Source organism: Eutrigla gurnardus (genome assembly GCF_963514095.1).
Source record: "Eutrigla gurnardus genome assembly, chromosome: 12".
Classification (NCBI taxonomy): domain Eukaryota; kingdom Metazoa; phylum Chordata; class Actinopteri; order Perciformes; family Triglidae; genus Eutrigla; species Eutrigla gurnardus.
Window position 1 is genome coordinate 4,118,296 of NC_139926.1, and position 18,741 is coordinate 4,137,036.

An 18,741-nucleotide genomic window follows, 5' to 3' on the forward strand; every position below is an offset into this window, starting at 1 on the left:
GGCACACAGGCAACCCTCCCGCCTTTAAAAAGTATGTTCCCACAACTCTTCAAGCACAAGTGAAGTTGCTGTGCACCTTAACGTGAAACTTCTTCTGAGCTTGTTAAATCCCCCCAGTGGTGGGTCGCACACACAACACGTCATCAAAACGTCACCTTCGGCTTCCAGGCTCTCCCAATTCACAGGTCTTCTTGCCTTGTTCCTCCTCTGAGACAACCTTCACTGCTGCTCAGAGGAGGAACCACTCTCTCTCTGGACGTTTTACAAAAACAACGTTGCAGGAAAAAGGAGTGATAATCCCGCAATGAAAATGCAGCGTAAAGGGGGACACAAATACACAACAGTGGCTGCAACATGATAGCTTTTGAAAGTCACTCATGACAATATTTACGATTATCCTGATATAGAAAACTTATTGCAAGTGTTTTTTATCCTGATCCACGATATAATCGCTTCGTCTCGCTGTCTCTGCATGTTTCATGTTGTGCTGCTGCCTCAGTTCAGACCTGAACAAGATGCAGATGTGACCAGAGTTGCTTGTTCAGAAGTGAGGAGAGCAGCACGCTGTGCATCTCTGAAAGGAGCTCTGGTTGGAAGCACATTTGACCCCTTTGCAATCACAAATAATGCTTTGGGGATGTGGAACAAGGAAACAGAAAGGAAAAAGGAAATGAAAATAAGAGCAAAAATGGCAATGCGAGAAAAAAAATCTCATCCAGCTTTGGGCACCGTGGGGGGTTAAATGTAGCTGGAGAATCCTTTTAAAAGATGTATTGATTTGCAGTATCCCTTGGGTGGTGCATGTGTTTGCCTAATGACTACATGTGCAAGAATAAAATGTGTTAATACATATTTATTGGCTTCCATATATCAGGCTGCTTGTTGCTCAGGTGTGTGTGAGTGTGCATCAGGCCTGTTCATCCAGGGTGTGAGATGTGGTGGGACGTCGTACATTATTGATTCGTGGCTGCGTTTTGCACATGTTGCCCCTGCTGGTGATGGTGTCCCTAGGGTGCTGGCGGGCTGATAGGGGGGTCGGGGTCAGCAAGCCTGCGCTGGAGGCTTTAAATATTTCAGAGGGCCATTTTCATTTATATAATGGGAATTATCCAAGTCACTAAACCTAATTAGAGGGAGGGTGTGAAGTTCACAGCTCCTCTCAACCTCCACACCATTCAGCCTCCGCTCTTTTGAAATGTAGGAAAGCATCGGGATTCAACTTGATCATGATCATCACCTCTAAATTTGAATTTACGGAAATCTTATCATAACATTGTAGACAATAGACTCTTAAAAGAAACATTTTTCCTGGTTTGGTAGCCAAAATCTGTGAGAGATAGCAGTGTGGGAACATACTTTTGTAAGAGACATGGTTGAGCACCAATGAGTTTATGATTAAATAGTTTACAAGAGCACAAAGATCTTCATGGAACTTTAAAGTCCCCCTCCACTCAAAAATGTGTTTTTCTTATTTTTCTGTCCTCTAAAATGTCTGACACTGACTATAGTGACTTGTATCTGAGCAGAGTTTGTCACTAGAGAGGTGTTTTCACATTCCTCTCCTGAAGGAGGAGATTTCTGTGCACCTCTTTGAAATTTGAAATTCAAACGAATCCTGGCGAGCGAGATTATGTACGTCTCTAGTACACTCAACCAATCACTGTCGTTCCCTGAGGCGCGCACGTGTGCGCCCGCTGTGGCCAGGGGGGCGGCGTCCCCCGCCGGCCGCGCTGCGGGCGTTCCACGTTTCGCACCTTCTAGTCTGGGCCTCGCGATCGGACGCATCCATCCTCGTGTCGGTTCATAGTACCCCAGCTGAATCTCCCCGATGTTTCCGCTAGCCATCTTGTTGTTGTTCGTCCACCAGTCACATAGAAGCATGAGCGCAAGCAGCTGTGGTGGTCGGGGTGCGCGGCCTGTGGTATTTGCATATCATGAATATTCAGTGTCTCAGAATTCCTCCATGAGGAGAGAGCAGTGGATGTCCTTAGAGCCCAATTTCAGAGTTTTTTTTACTTTTTATTTGGGGAAACAATGTTAAACAAAATATTTGGCATTGCAGATTATTTTTATATACTTAAAAACATGCCTGGAGGGGGTCTTTAATTAATTCCCTTCCTGTGTCCACTATGGGACCATATTTTGGAAATAAATCGCAAAACATTTTTTGATCCTGCTTGTGGATCCTGCAAATGGTGTTTGTCAATTTCAAATATATATTTCTAAGTCAATAAAGTCCCAGTGTGTCGTAGGTTTGTCTCAGTAGCATTAAGTTTAGTGTGAAATGGAATACTCTTTCAATCAGTCCTCTAAAAGGGGAAACAAAACTAAAGTTTTAATAAATCACCAAATAGTATGTTGTGGTTAAAACCCTTAAGTCTTCAGAACATTAAACAATGTTTAATGTGTGGTTTTAATATTAAAGCTGATCCAAATAGAGGATAAGTCCCGCCCCTTCCTGTGTTCCCCTTCTTGAGACCTTAATTTGGAAAAACCTTACTATAGTCAAGGACGGAAGACAAATAATGTGTATGTCCTATTTTAACAGTGTCATGAATTACATATATGATGTTTGTCAATTTGAGTCCAGAAAGTCTCTGTGTGAAAGCGCTCAGTGAAGTACATCTCTAGTCTCACACAACGTACGTCACCAACACGGCTGTTAGCTTGTCTTGCTAGCAAGCTAACGAGACTCTTGGCGTATATCGTCGTTAGCCTCGTTATAGCGTATTTGTTTACTTTCCGGCTTTAAACATCCACAATTTTTCAGTACTTGGTGTTTTATTTCTTCGTGCAAAAGTGACAAGGTGCAAACAATAAAACGAGGTGCAAACAATAAAAGTAGCCTATTAAAAGTTTAAATGGCGGTGTTTATGAGTGGAAACCGGAAAGCGGTCTCCAGCGGATGTAGTTAGCGGACCAATCACAGCCAATGCCGCTGCGTTGGTGTTGCGTTGGTGTTGCGTCGCCTCGACGTGCGTCTAGGATTTTTGGGAGGTGCACGTCAGGCCCTTACGTTGGACGTAAGGGGGGTCCGCAAGGACGTAAGGGGTCCGCAAGCCCCCTTGCGTTGTGTCGACGCGGAAGCATAACTTGGGCTTTACCATTGACTACTGTACATATTTTTTTCCGAGATAAGGTCCCAACACTGGAAGGGACAGGACAGCCAGGACATTAGGTTTGCGCTGCTCATCAGTGATGAGTCATCACTCTTCATTCTTTGTTCTCCACAGCTGAAGGCGAAGTTGTATCTGCCATGATAATTCCAAACAATATACTTGTACAATTTCTACACCTTGAAAATACAGCTGTGATAAACAAGTGCAAAGCATGACGGATAAATACTCACATTACTATATGTCATGACCTAGAAACATCCGGATAGAACAGTGGAGTGGAGAAGTGGTGATGGAGAGAAGAGCTGTAGAGAGAAAAAGGGTATTGAAGAGGCAAAATCCGAGTGGGGGTGATGAACGCAGAGAAAACATTTAGCAGATGAGTGTACAAAGAGTGGATTTCGATGAAAAGGTGAAGATGGCAGCGTGACCCTGGTTGCCATCAAAGCCTCCATTAATCTACTTAGCTAGCAGCAGCTTTTAATTATGGCTGTCTGGACAACGCAGTCGACAGGTGGCGGCCTCTGACTCGACACAATAGCCTACGGGTAGCTGTCAGCCCTTGCTGTGGATAACATGGTAACAGGCGGCACCCTCCGCTTCTTAAAAGTGAAGCCAAATCTGAAGTGCCTTCAACTTGCATTCTCTCTACTGGCCATCAGGGGGCGACTCCTCTGGTTAATAAAAAGAAGTCTGGTTGTTTAGAAGTCAATGAGAAAATGAGCCTACTTCTCTCTTGATGTATTATCTCAGTAAACATTGTAAACATGAGTTTATGGTCTCAATCTCTAGTTTCAAGTCTTCTTCAAGCAGCATGATGTTCATTTAGTACATTGTGGTCCATTTAGAGTCCAACAGACCAGAAAGCAGGGGATGCTGTAGGGCGGGACTACCTTCTGATTGATCGCTACCATGCTAACAATGCAGTTAGCTACTAAGATGACTTTAACACTTAGCTATAAAGTTGACTTTGAACTATGAAGCTAACTTTGTTAGTAGCTTCACACCAGAATCCAGATGGATCCAGTTCCAGTAAGGGTTCTGCTCTGCTGCTTTTCTTTCTCAGATCCACCCGTCGCTCCTCCACAGTCCAAATATGGTCACTTCTTTTCACTGGTTGATGAAAATTACAAGATAGCGTGATGGCTGAAATGCCTAACTTGAGGCTTCCGTAGTCCATTAAACAATGAGTGACATCTCCGTGACTACGTCCACTTCTTTCTCTGTACGAGCATGAATCACATTACTAATACATGTTGTGTCTTTTAATTGAAATCTGATTCTGCAGCATCTGCTCTCTATTGATTATGGAAGCGACACATTAGATCATAGCTGTGTGGCTCGTTAAAGCTTTACCATTCATAGTTTGTCGCCGTTCTTTCTACGCTTCACTAAGGAGGTTTGCAGAAAAAGGTTTCAAACATAAACTGAGAAGGAGGAGGGTCTCCTTATCTCTTCCGTAGGGATTGTACTATAGGATCTCGTTGTGGAACGATGGATAAAAACGCTGATAGTGGTGAATTGTCATCAGGAATATCGTGAATATCAGGAGCGACTTGAAAAATCAATCAAGTTAATCATCATGGTAGAAAATTGAGAAATAGATTTAAAAAATCATTATTTCATTGTGTTTCACTAAAAGGCGTTATCTGGCCTAGATTAGTCTGGCCTAGGTGGGGTACATGGGGGGTCGGAACCGAACAACACAGTTGGTAAAGGTGAATAACAAACAGTCTTTATTTGATAAGGTGGGGAGACTGGGTGAGGCCAAAGTCCAACATAAATTCTTCCCGATCCGGGGTTCTTCACTCTCAGTGTGAGGTGTCCTTCACCCATGCCTGGTGCTGCGAGAGATTGGGTGAGAGGTGAAAAGAGAGTTAGTAGAAATGATCCACTTCCCTGCATTGGTTGGTGGCCAAGTCAAACGCTCCCTGTGTGTTCTCCATTCTCTGGAGCTCTCCTGTTTCCTCCTGCGCTGGAGTCCTCGGGCCCCCTGAGACTGGGGAGAAACTGTGCTTTATACAGAGGGTGACGTGAGTAGTGGAATGGTGATCACCTGTGTTCTGTTGCCAGGTATTGAGCAGCTGTGAGTGATAGTACTGGTTGTCAATACACCAGCCTCAGTCTGTGGGCAAACGGTCGCTGTCCCTGATGGCGGGCCCTCCCGCCAGTCCTAGGGGAGGAGGTTGGTTGCTGGGATACCTCACAATAAATATATATAGCATAGCATTAGGGATGGGTAAAAATATCGATTCAGCAATGCATTGCGATTCTTTTCCCCGCAATTCAATATCGATTCAGCAATCTTCTGAATCGATTCAAGCCCCTGGCCAGTGGGGGCGCTGTGACCGGCACCCTCGTGTGATTCGCGCTGTACGGACGGGGACACTAGACCAAACCATTACAATATGGCGACCGGAGTGAGTACAGCGTTCACCGCTCCTATTCGCCGCGAATAGGCGCGTAGCGGAGCCCGCTTCCTTTCGGCGCTCTTGTTAAGCAATAGTGTAGTTCACACCAGACACGGAGCGCCGCGAATAGGCGCGGCCGTCCCGCGGCGTGAAGCGATCGTTTCGGCGTCTGCTCTATTTTTTGCGCGTGCCGCGAGCGGACGCATCAATTCTGGCAGTAAATCACACAAAGAAACACGAGACAATCCGGCCAATTTTAAAAATAAAAACAATTTTAAAAATAAAATACCGAGATTGACAAATGCGATCATAGTTGTGTATCTCAACTCACACTGGGAAACAGGAAGAGAAAATACATTTAATAAATGTGAAGATTAGATACACAAATATGTGTATTTCAACGGTATATCTGCACTACTACTGTCTACTACCATAGCTTCCGCGGCCGGTGTGAACCCGTTACATGCACTGTAGTTCAGTGTTTAAGCAGTGTCCTGTTTGATCATGCTATGAGTTATACCACGGCTGTTCATAAGGCATGAAACTAAATAAATTATTTGAAAAAATGATTTGGTACTCTTACTTGTGTATTTCTACTTGATACTGAATCGATATCGAAGCATTTCAATCAATATCGAAACGAATCGATATTGAATCGAATCGTGACCCAACGAATCGAAATCGAATCGAATCGTGAGATTCTAAACAATACCCAGCCCTACATAGCATTGTCTTCACATTTCAGAAGTGTAGGTTTCTGTCTGATCCTGGTTCATAATAGCGGACCTGCAATACATCCACGTATGTCGTGACTGAGCCATGAAGTGCTGTGCAGTGAATTCTTCAAATCAATCCTACAACTTCCTGGTAAACAGTGAAGAGAGGCTAAAACAGGGCTGCTTTGATCTTGTCTTCTCGTATTCGTTAAAAGCAGAGCAGCAGCATTTTGGAGCAGCTGGAGGGGAGAGATAACTGTTTGGCTCAACCATAAGGACAATGAGCTACAATAATCTAAACAAGAGGAGATAAAAGCCTGGATGACCTTCTGGAGATCAGGCTGAGAGACAAAAGACCTGATGCTCCTTCATAGATACAAATAACCTTTGCAATTAGTTTATTTTAAAGAAAGGTTGCTGTCAAATACTTTATTATACCCTGGTTTCTATTCTATTCTTATTTCTATGTATTATATTTATTATTTTTTATATACACTATATTGCCAAAAGTATTCACTCACCCATCCAAATCATTGAAATCAGGTGTTCCACTCACTTCCATGGCCACAGGTGTATAAAATAGTTTGTATATTTCTACAAACGTGTGAAAGAATGGGTCGCTCTCAGGAGCTCAGTGAATTCCAGCGTGGTACTGTGATAGGATGCCACCTGTGCAACAAGTCCAGTCGTGAAATGTCCTCACTCCTAAATATTCCACAGTCAACTGTAGGGGTGTAACGGTACACAAAAATCTCGGTTCGGTACGTACCTCGGTTTTGAGGTCACGGTTCGGTTCATTTTCGGTACAGTAAGAAAACAAAAATGCAAAAATATATTTTCTCCATCTGATGTGCAAAATTGAACAGTTGCAACACTAAATAGTTTCAAGTTGTTGCTCAGATTAAATAACAAGAATAAGGCTCAGACTGTTTTTTTAAAAACAAATCTTTTCTCCATCTGATGTGCAAAATTGAACAGGGCAGGGAGAGGCTGTTTAAATGCGGTGGGGAGCTGTGTTTGCACTAACGTTACGCTCGTCTTTCTCCTCGTTGTAGCGATGTTCACGTGGGGGTGGTGCCGTTTCAAATGCGTCAACAGGTTTGACGTGTTGCCAGAAACATACCCGACCTCACATGAACAATGTCGGTAAACCGCTTTGCCGAAGTGTTCCCAAACGGGAGACCTTAATGTCGCGGGAGGGTCCTCCAACTCTGGCTTGTTGCCAACGCTAGCGGCATTAGCCATGACGTCCGCTACTACTGCTGTTTATTGTGTCGCGGTGTGCGCAACTGCGCATGTGCGGCTGCAGCATGCTCCACACATGCGGTCCTCTACTTAATATGTCCGTATGGAAACTCGTTCGGTACGCCTCCGTTCCGAACCGAGCACCCCGTACCGAAACGGTTCAATACAAATACATGTACCGTTACACCCCTAGTCAACTGTCAGTGGGATTATAACAAAGTGGAAGTGATTGGGAACGACAGCAACTCAGCCAAGAAGTGGTAGACCACGTAAAATGACAGAGCGGGTTCAGCGGATACTGAGGTACATAGTGCACAGAGGTCACCAACTTTCTGCAGTCAATCACTAGAGACCTCCAAACTTCATGTGGCCTTCAGATTAACTCAAGAACAGCGTAGAGAGCTTCATGGAATGGGTTTCCATGGCGATCAGCAAGTGCAATGCAAAGCGTTGGATGCAGTGGTGTAAAGCACGCCGCCACTGGACTCTAGAGCAGTGGAGACGTTCTCTGGAGTGACCAATCACGCTTCTCCATCTGGCAATCTGATGGACGAGTCTGGGTTTGGCGGTTGCCAAGACAACGGTACTTGTCTGACTGCATTGTGTCATGTGTAAAGTTTGGTGGAGGAGGATTATGGTGTGGGGGTGTTTTTCAGGAGCTGGGCTTGGCCCCTTAGTTCCAGTGAAAGGAACTCTGAATGCTTCAGCATACCAAGAGATGTTGGACAATTCCATGCTCCAACTTTGTGGAACAGTTTGGGGACGGCCCCTTCCTGTTCCAACATGACTGTGCACCAGTGCACAAAGCAAGGTCCATAAAGACATGGATGAGAGAGTTTGGTGTGGATGAACTTGACTGACCTGCACAGAGTCCTGACCTCAACCCGACCTCAAAAAGTCCCATAAACACACTCCTAAACCTTGTGGAAAGCCTTCCAGAAGAGTTGAAGCTGTTATAGCTGCAAAGGGTGGACCGACATCATATTAAACCCTATGGATTAAGAATGGGATGTCACTTAACTTCATATGCGAGTCAAGGCAGGTGAGGGAATTCTTTTGGCAATATAGTGTATATATATATATATATATATATACACTCAACAAAAATATAAACGCAACACTTTTGTTTTTGCTCCCATTTTTCATGAGATGGACTTAAAGATCTAAAATTCATTCCAGATACACAATATTACCATTTCTCTCAAACATTGTTCACAAATCTGTCTAAATGTGTGATAGTGAGCACTTCTGCTTTGCTGAGATAATCCATCCCACCTCACAGGTGTGCCACATCAAGATGCTGATCTGACATCATGATTAGTGCCCAGGTGTACCTTATACTGCCCACAATAAAAGGCCACTCTGAAATGTGCAGTTTTGTCTCACAGCAAAATGCCACAGATGCCACAAGCATTGAGGGAGCGTGCAATTGGCATGCTGACAGCAGGAATGCGCTCACTAATCATGATGTCAGATCAGCATCTTGATGTGGCACACCTATGAGGTGGGATGGATTATCTCAGCAAAGCAGAAGTGCTCACTATCACACATTTAGACTGATTTGTGAACAATGTTTGAGAGAAATGGTAATATTGTGTATCTGGAATGAATTTTAGATCTTTAAGTCCATCTCATGAAAAATGGGAGCAAAAACAAAAGTGTTGCGTTTATATTTTTGTTGAGTGTATATATATATATATATATATATATATATATATATATATATTACATTAACTGCATCTGACATGTGACCAAAAGGGTTTTATTGTAGCTGTGGGTCAACGGTAGCAGAGGGGATTGTGGTCAGAGGAAGGACGGAGACCGTATGCTACTTTATCTGCTAACGCTTTGTAGCTATCAACTACAAGACATGTTGCTCTCTTTCTCTATCACACACACACACACACACACACACACACACACACACACACACACACACACGCGTGCACACACACATTTACTTGCTCACATTTCTACCCTCCAAGCAGAACTGCAGATTTACCACAACTGCTGTATTTTCCTTACTAAGGACTTCCTTTATAGCCTTTGTAACTACATTTCAATCATATGACTTATTTTATATTTGCCTCCAATATTTGGCTATTAACAAGGGCAAGTTGAATATGCATCATATGCCATGGTAATAATAGTAAGTGTAGTAAAACATACCTATTCAGTCAGGCCTTTGATTCACTACAAGCCATTATAGACACTTATTTTCAATCACTTTATTCTATGTCAAAAATGAATTTCAAGACATGAGGCCCCGAAGTTGAAGCTTAAAGAAGTTTGCCTGAAATGAACTTTCGAGACTAAAATGTACATAAGTGTTGGAAGCATAGAAATAAAATAGGAGTGGAGGGGACATTCACATTCAAATCAACTTCTGTGCAATGTAAATCGACTTACAGCAAGTGGCGGACTCACTGAAGTGAGGTTTTGAATGGAGTAGTAGGCTAAAGTTATGAAGCACGGAGAACCAGACTAAATAAGAACGATTCAGCAAGTTAATCCGTAAATCTGTTTTATGTTTCTGTTGTCATAGCCTGTTGGAAGCGACCATTCTACCATGCTGCATAAGGTACAGCGATGGCTCCTTAACCTAGAACTAGTGAATAGTGTGTTGGACTGTTGTTCGGACACCACAACATTCTTGTCTGCATTTTCTGGTATCCTATGAACTGAAAGATGAATTGTCAGATTAACAAATGTTACTTGCAGCCTTTGATTTAACTGCTATTATGTTGATCTCTTGTTTGGCTAGGGTCTCACCTCCAATCCTGTCTACGTCATTACCCAAGTGTTAAAATCCCTCTTTAGAAAATTACATTACAATTAGCCACAAGGATGTTGCTATGGCAGCCTTATCCGCCAGAACCCAGAGGCACATGACATACAAAGATATGCAGGTACACAGAATAAAGTGTGTGCATGCAAACCCCCATATGGCTGGGCTCCCATACATACACACAGATGTCTGTCTTGCTGTGGCACACAAGTACACACACACACACAAACACACACACATGATGAAGCCAGATTTTTGGCATTTTGCAAGAGCTGGACCTGAAAGGACCTGCGGTCAATATGACTCATGGTTTGACATTATATGAAAGAGCACACATTTCTCTACATTTGGACTTGAAATTACATCCAAAGAGTGAAGCGTGAAAACTGTAGGAATGAGTGCACTTTCTCCACTCTGTCTCTGAACACTTTGTCCAATACACACCAATGTAAATATGTGAGAAAGGCATTTTTGCTCGGCTTTAAAGAAAGTTTAATATCATAAAAAGTTGAAAATGAAATATGTCAACTTGTGCAACTACGCAAACCTTGCATCATTTGTTCCACCCAGCGCTGAGAAGTGTCTATTAGCATCTCCACATTGACTTTGTATACAATAGGGTTGAATGAATAATTTTTCGTTCACTGCTTGTGTCCATTTAAAGCTGTTTGTTGTGAATGTGTGAGTGTGTACTTTAAAAAATTCACATGGTTGTTCGTGTCTGTTCAGCTCCAGGGGCCCGTTGCACAAAACAGACATCCAGGATTAGTGACTGAGCTGAGCTCAATCGATCCAAAACAAAAGCGTCCAGGCTTAATTGTTTGCACAAAGACCAAGCCAGGATGAGCAGACACGGATTCATCAAGCCAGGTGAAACCAATCCTGGATAGGTGTGCGCTCACGGCTCCCTCAAATAGACCCCGCCGCCGATTACAGATTCACTGATTCACCATGGCCAATAGAGCGGCATACTTTTCCCCGCTGGAGGCAGAAATTCTCATGGAGGCATACGAGGAGGTGAGGCTGCTCTCACTCAGCTTTCGTACTAACAAGTATGAAAAGTAAAGCACAATATTTTTGTATGCTTTCCTACGTATTACACAGAGCCTTGGTCACGTTATGCTGGTTATTAGAGAGCATCAGACCTAAACCTAACCATAACCCTTGGGGGGTTAAGCTCAGGAGGTAGAGCAGGTTGCCTGGCAACTGCAAGATTGCTGGTTCAGTCCCCGGCTCCTCCTAGTTAGCATTTACCTAACCTAACCTTAACCCTTACCCGAACCAACGAAAGATCATATACATTCACTGAAGGCATAATATGACAACAAAATGCAGATTCTTTGCTAGGAATGTCATCAAAACGTACTTTAATACTCTTCTCCTCTAAAACAACGGGTTACAATATTATGACTTTATTCTCGAAGTCTGAATTTTTATTTTTTCTCTGTGGCTCTAATATTCCGTCATTTTATATATAGCCTTATAGTCTATGGGAAACTGTAAATTACCTAATGATAGCAACATCATCTAAAATCATAATTATCCAAAATGATTGAAATGAATGATCACAAACGTTTAAATAATGACAGTGTGTCTAGTTATATGTGATAACAATGTGTAGTGGGCAGTGGAATAACTATTGGTTTCTGTTTGTGGTGACTGCTGACTGAGATAAGGGATGAGATTAAATAGATCCTGGAATTTAGCCTGGTCTGGAGCAGGCTCACTCCGCAGAATAAATCTCCATGGTAACTTATACCATAACATATCCTACTGCCCCCTATCCCGCTTTTGTGCAACCGGATCACGGATAAGTTGAACCAGGATAACCAAGATATCCCGGCTTAATCCCTTATCCTAGTTTTGTGCAATGGGTCCCTGATGAGGAAGAAAAAGTAGATGTTGGGATAGTATGGGAACACAACCATACGATGGCATGTGTGTGTGTGTGTGTCTCTCTCTCTCTCTCTCTCTCTCTCTCTCTCTCTCTCTCTCTCTCTCTCTCTCTCTCTCTCTCTTTCTCTCTCTCTCTCAGGTCAGCTAAGCTTCTGTGAGTCTTAAATTTCCTGACTACTGGTTTCTTGTGATTGATGGTCTCTGCTCACCTCAGGCGTTATCTTTCTGTTTGTCTGACACACGCACACACACACACACACGCATGTACACACACACATTTACTTGCTCATCATCTTGTGCTCTCTTTTGTGAGGACAGTTGGTCTCGCTGCAGCACAGGACACCACCAACACAATATTTTGTATTACAGTGTGTTCAGTACTCTGAATAGAGCCCAGAAGAATTGCAGGACGCTGGTTTGCTTTTCAGCAGAAACATTTCTTTAAAACCTGTTAACCCTCTGAGAACCACAGGATCCTCGCTAATCCTGGGGGGCGACATAATGTCTTGAAGAGGCTGTAGCAGGCTCAGTCCTAATAATAAAGTGAAGTTGCTGGTATCATTTGAAACTAGAAAAAACAAATCAAATCGATTGATACCAACACTCTTATGTAGCTTGTCAGTAAGGAGGCTGAGTAACGCTCCAAATTTCAGATACATTTTGTTGGTTGACAACTGGCATGGTGATTTTCAAAGGGCTCCCTTGACCTCTGACCTCAAAGTATGTGAATTAATGAATGAAGGGTTCTATGGTGACCCACGAGTCTTTAACACAATTATGGCATGTCTGTGAAGTGGAGACCCTTATAGAACCATAGAACCCATTAACATGCAGTTTATAATGTATTATTTAATCCTATAAAAATGGTGCATACGTGGGTTCGACTGTAAAGGTGAGACTCCTAGATCGAAGGAGCTCAAATTCATTCATAAGTGATGATGTTAGTCCACATAATAGCCATTTCAATGTAGTGAGAATTTTTTTTTTTAATTGGGGTATACAATGAGCTGTTGTGACCTCTAGGACAATCACAGCCTCATGAAACGTTCCAACCACAAACTAGAGACCGAGGACCTTTAGAGACCTTCCAAACGAATACATAACAAACACTAACACATTATGGACACAACACAAACATTAACACATTACAAATACCAGCACATTACTAATTGCATTGGTAGCATGGTAGCATGCATAAATAAATAAATGTTATCTTTATAAAAATTGAAGTTGATATTGGGACCTTTTGAACGTATATCTACTCTGAAGATATCATTTTTTAATAAAAAATGAATGTGTGGGAATGTGTGTTTGAGGTTCGGCTGCTAGACATTTTCAGTGGAAGCTTTCAATAGAGTTTCCCTCATTAGAGTAAAGTGAAAGCATCTTCCTCCCCGCAGCTTCCTGGCAGACTGATGAGTGGCGTAAACAGCCGGTGCCTTACATGGACTGTAAAACTGTGTGTGTGTGTGTGTGTGTGTGTGTGTGTGTGTGTATTTATAGAAGCTTGATAGCAGGACCCAGGCTGTCCCACTAGCACATTTCGCTTCATCTGTGAATCAGCAGTCTTTCATACTTTTCCCTCTAGTTTCTCTTGTGTATTCACTTAGTGTGATCTCTTAAAATGTTATTATTTTTTTCCAATTTAAACTCAGTGATCATCAATCAGAATACATTTCTGAACAAAGCCCTTATTTCATCCAGATCAATATATTCTCCAACAATCAGCATTATCGTCTCGAGCTGTTCTGATTCCAAGTATCAGAAAGTCTGATATTACGTTATGTATCATTTATCAGCTTATTTATGCGCGCAGCAACATCATGCCGGATCACTACTGCAAGCAAGTACTACATAGCTGTAGTTTAAATTAAGACATTTCCAGAGTATCTATCTTCCGCATGGCGATGTATTCCCAATGAAAAAGGACAGACATGCAGGACATTCAAAAGATTAGCTCACCACCTGCTCTAGCTCTGATTGGCTGATATTGATAGATATCATGATGTGTTTTTTTTTTAAATTGGTTGGTACAAGCTGATGTAAGAATGCTCATATTTTGTTTTCCAGGAAGAAATAATATTGGATTTTGCTATAAAAATAAGAAGAAATACATGTATTTCATATATTGTAAAATAGGTGAACAATATGACCAAGGGCGTGATCTAAAAGGGTTGATGACATTTCTCCATTCCACTTCAAACATTCTCCTGCACCATATCCTGTCCCTGATAATGCTACATTGTGAACAGTAAATCTGCAGGAGGAGAGCTGCTTAATGTTGGCTTAAAGCTGGCGGTTAGCAGCACAGTCCTGTTTGGCTAAATAATGGAGCTAACTGCTAACGTTGACGGTGGTTGCATTTAGTTACATGATGATGCGTTCACATGCTATTCAGTTAAACTTAGTAGGTGCAAGTAAATTATACCATATGTTCAAATGTAATCCTGTAAAGAATATGTTTTTGACCAGAAGCTTGAATAAATTCATTGTTTGAAGCAGATGTTTTCACAGTAAATAGATATTAGAGAGGGAATTATGACCATTATATTCAAACATGGCCCTAATTCCCCACATCTGTTAAAAGGGGGAGGAGTTATATTGATAGTAACAATAAGACAAAAAATAACAATTAAATAACAATACAATAATTCAAATATAACCACAATCAGATAAGACAAAAGATAAAAAAATAAGAAAGAAACTGCCAGCTGAGTTTCAAGTCCGTTTCTGTAAAAATGTAGAAATGTAAAAAATGGATTTGAGGTTATCTTACAAATGATGAAGTAACAGCAGTCTAACACACCTTGGTTTGAGACATTATGTATTTGAAATGGAATGTATATATTATTCATTTTGTTTTCTTTTCTGCAGATTAATGTGCGCGTCACCACCATGGACGCTGAGTTGGAGTTTGCCATCCAACCCAACACGACAGGCAAACAGCTCTTCGACCAAGTAAGAGACGCACATACACACATACATGTTTGTATACAGGACCATGATGTAGGGGCACATTGTGAGGACAAACGTGTTTACAGCAGCTAGGAAGGTGTACGAAATCCATCTCGACAACAGTAGAGAGTAAGAAATGTGTTTTTCATCGTGGACTCTGCGACCTCCTGCAAGAATTACGATGATTGTTATCCATTACTAATGAAAAGACTGAAAGTGATTGTGTGTGCCAGTGGGTGCTTGGCCGGGTTTGGGTTGGTACTGGTTCTGTACAGAGATGACACACAAAGTGGTCTTTGTCTAAACTGGGAGCTTTTGGGAGACAGTGGATGGAAGTGTTGTGTGGACGGTGTGTGGGTCTGTGTGTAAAAGGGCAGCTTTCAGCATTGTTTCATGGCAGGCTGGAAAGGTTTGTTGGGGTTGCGGTGACGTAGAGGGAGGAAGACAGACAGAAAGGGGGCTGTGTTGATGTTGCTCTTTCATCTGCTTTCTGCTTTAGAGTACGAGATCAAAGCACTGAATATGTGGAAGGTTTGAATGGAGCTTTGGGGTACTGGATCAAAACTGGATCACAAACCAGGAGAAGTGATGCAATAATATGTAATGTTGAGTTATTGTGCATAGATATGTATCATATTAGATACATCAAACCACGTGGAGAGCACCCATAACAGTGAATTTATATGAAAAGATGAAAAAGTGGGAATGGGTTTAATTAGTATGAATGAGATTGGAAGGTTGAATTATACCAATCGCATTTAGAATATGTGGAATATTTGTTTTTTTGAAAAGCTGGCACCACACTGCATGCCTGGTTTAAATGTGTAAGAAGAACGTGAAGTAGTAGGACTATTTGAAAAGGTGGGAATGGTTTTCATTCATTTCCTTGAAAAGTTGAATAATATGTGATGCATCTGTCCTATAAATCATGTTGCTGTGTGAGGGAAGAGAGTCCCAGACAGAGTTTATATGATACTTCCCCAGTCAAACTCATCAAGGACTGTTTTGGTATTTGTCCTCCTGCGATGGATAACTGACCAATCAGGATAATCAATAATAGCTTTCCCCAGAAAGGCGTTGGAACATTGTGTCCATGCTTTCAAAATTGGACCACTCACATAAGAAATCGTCTTTTTGCTCTGCTAGCTCCGGGCTCGAGGGAGGCCGATGTTGGTCAGTCCACCACTTTGGTCCAAACTGAAATGGGGCTGCACAGTTTATTAATCATAATTTTGTCTTCTCACACTTAAACATGATAGACTGAGATACTTACTGGTAAAATGCGTGCTCTGCATATCAATATCTGAACATCATACACTGTCAATAACCATCTAAACCCATCTAAACACGGGGTAGCATTCTAACACGCTACAGTAAGATGGTGAACACAGTAAACGTAATTAGCTTGTGAATAAACACAAATGTCCCAGTGGACAAATGCAAGGCAAATATTCACTTTATGTTGAAGCAGAAATTAAAATGAATTCAGGCCATTCATCAGGGAAAGTAGCAAACGTTTGCTTTTTTGTGTTTTATATATCTGTGATTTGGACTTTTAGCAGACAGAAGGGGAAAGAGTGATTGAGCTGACAGGTGTAGAAGTAATGAGAGTGGTGGTGGATGAAGTTTCATATGTCCATCAGCAACTAAAAATAGATGTGGATAAAATAGATCCTCCCTCTTTGAAAAACCAGCATGAGCAAAGAAATCATGAGACGTCCTGGGAAGGAGACGTTTGTATGAGTAAATGTGGACGGACTGAACGCAGCACATTGTAGAAGGAAATTAATTTCCTCAGGAGACAAAGGTGTATTGAGACAATGCAGATCCACCATCACACCTTTCTCCTGTTCCTCTGTATATAATTTTGCCAAAGACCCACTCTAGTCAGAAAGGATTCCACAGCTTTGTTGTGAACTTCTTTCCCCACTGACAGTGATTAAATCTCATCTGAACCAGCCACACATGCACCGTTTGGTGTTGTGGGATGAAAACAGTCCCGTCTCCCTGTGATCCTTCATGTGTTTGTGTGCAACAAGAACCCTTCAGTTGGTCTGGAGAGCTGCTCCATTTTTAAATGTTGCAGATTCACATGGATGAAGGGAGTGCTCCGTTGATAAAGAGGCTGTCGAGGGAATTATACACACACAGAGAGATAAAGGCCTTGGTAGGGAGGAAAGCTTTTTAATCAAACTGACTAACACCAACATGTAAGCCTCTGAACAGTGTTGTCACGACACAAATAATGACTTTGATACAATACCCTACCTCAGTCTACCGATTATTTTCAAATTGATTTAAATGTCTTAAAAGTTTTCTGAATCTGCTCTTTTGATTTACAGAATCTGATCTTACAGGATAAACATCCATCCATCCATCCATCGTCTACCGCTTATCCTGTATATTTAGGGTCACGGGGGGCTGGAGCCAATCCCAGCTGTCAGTGGGTGAAGGCAGGGTACACCCTGGACAGGTCGCCAGTCTATCACAGGGCTGACATGTAGAGACAAACAACCATTCACACTCACATTCACACCTACGGGCAATTTAGTGTCAGGATAAACATTAAATAACAAAATATGTATTTATCAATAGCAAGTTTTGCCTTGAAGGTTATCTTTATAGCATAACCAACATAATAATGTTCGACAATGATGTGAAATTGCATAGTTATAAGTCAGCAATGTTCTTGGTGCACAAGGTACTCACTATCTCCTGGTTTCTTTTATTCACTGTAGACATTGTAATCATGATGGGGGACGGCTGGCAGTCTCGGGACAGAGGATGTCGTATGCTGCATTTTTGATAATCGGGGATATAAATAAAATAGAATTATATATATCCGCTTCAAGCCCTGGTCCCTTGCCCGTCTTTCCTCTTCTCCCTTGCTTCTCTTATCTTGTTCCCAAATCATTCATTCTGAGGCCTCTAAATCTGCATACTGAGCTCTCAGCATCCTCATAGCTGCCTCTGCATACTGCATACCCAGCCCCACTGTGTGTGTATGTGTGTATGTGTGTGTAATAGCTTGTACAGTTACATGTTTACGACGGTTGTTTCAGTGTGTTGCTGCTGTTTATGCCGGTCATTGTTGGATACATGCATGTGTGTGTGTGAGAGAGGGGTAATTAGGCTGTAGTGAGTGTTGTTTTATTGATTTTTAAAATCATGGAGTAAGCATCCGCATTCCCCCCAGGGACTCTGACTCTCTCTCTCTCTCTCTCTCTCTCGCTCTCTCTCTCTCTCTCTCTCTCTCTCTCTGTAAATGGGATGACAGTTGGTGAATGATGAAGCATGTTTGAGAGTATGGAGGGAGTAAAGTACTGGTCAGCAATATATAACTGTTTTCTCAGGAGACGTGATCTCCTGATCTCCTGTTGTGATTTTTAATTTTAAAGGGATAGTTCGGAATTCTGGACATAAGACCTATTTTCCAACTCAGCCGGTGTGTTCGAGACGTCTGGAGACGTTTTCAAGACATTTCATTCAGTTCTTCTAGTTGCCGAGTTCACTTGTGCTATGGCTAGCGCAAGTCAATCGTTCTAGTTAGCATGGTATTTAAAACAGTCTTGCCCACTCCACAGTGCACCCGAGGCAAATCAATTAAAACACTA

The 18,741-nt window shown here is 42.1% G+C and overlaps 1 protein-coding gene across 1 annotated transcript in view; it reads left to right on the plus strand.

The window, feature by feature from the left end:
- LOC311022291 (radixin) overlaps positions 1-18,741 on the plus strand; it is a 51,152-nt gene that overhangs the window by 12,636 nt on the left and 19,775 nt on the right. The window contains exon 3 of the mRNA XM_084023443.1: positions 15,047-15,130. Coding sequence (XP_083879569.1) covers positions 15,047-15,130 — 84 coding nt within the window. The remainder of the gene's footprint in view (positions 1-15,046; positions 15,131-18,741) is intronic.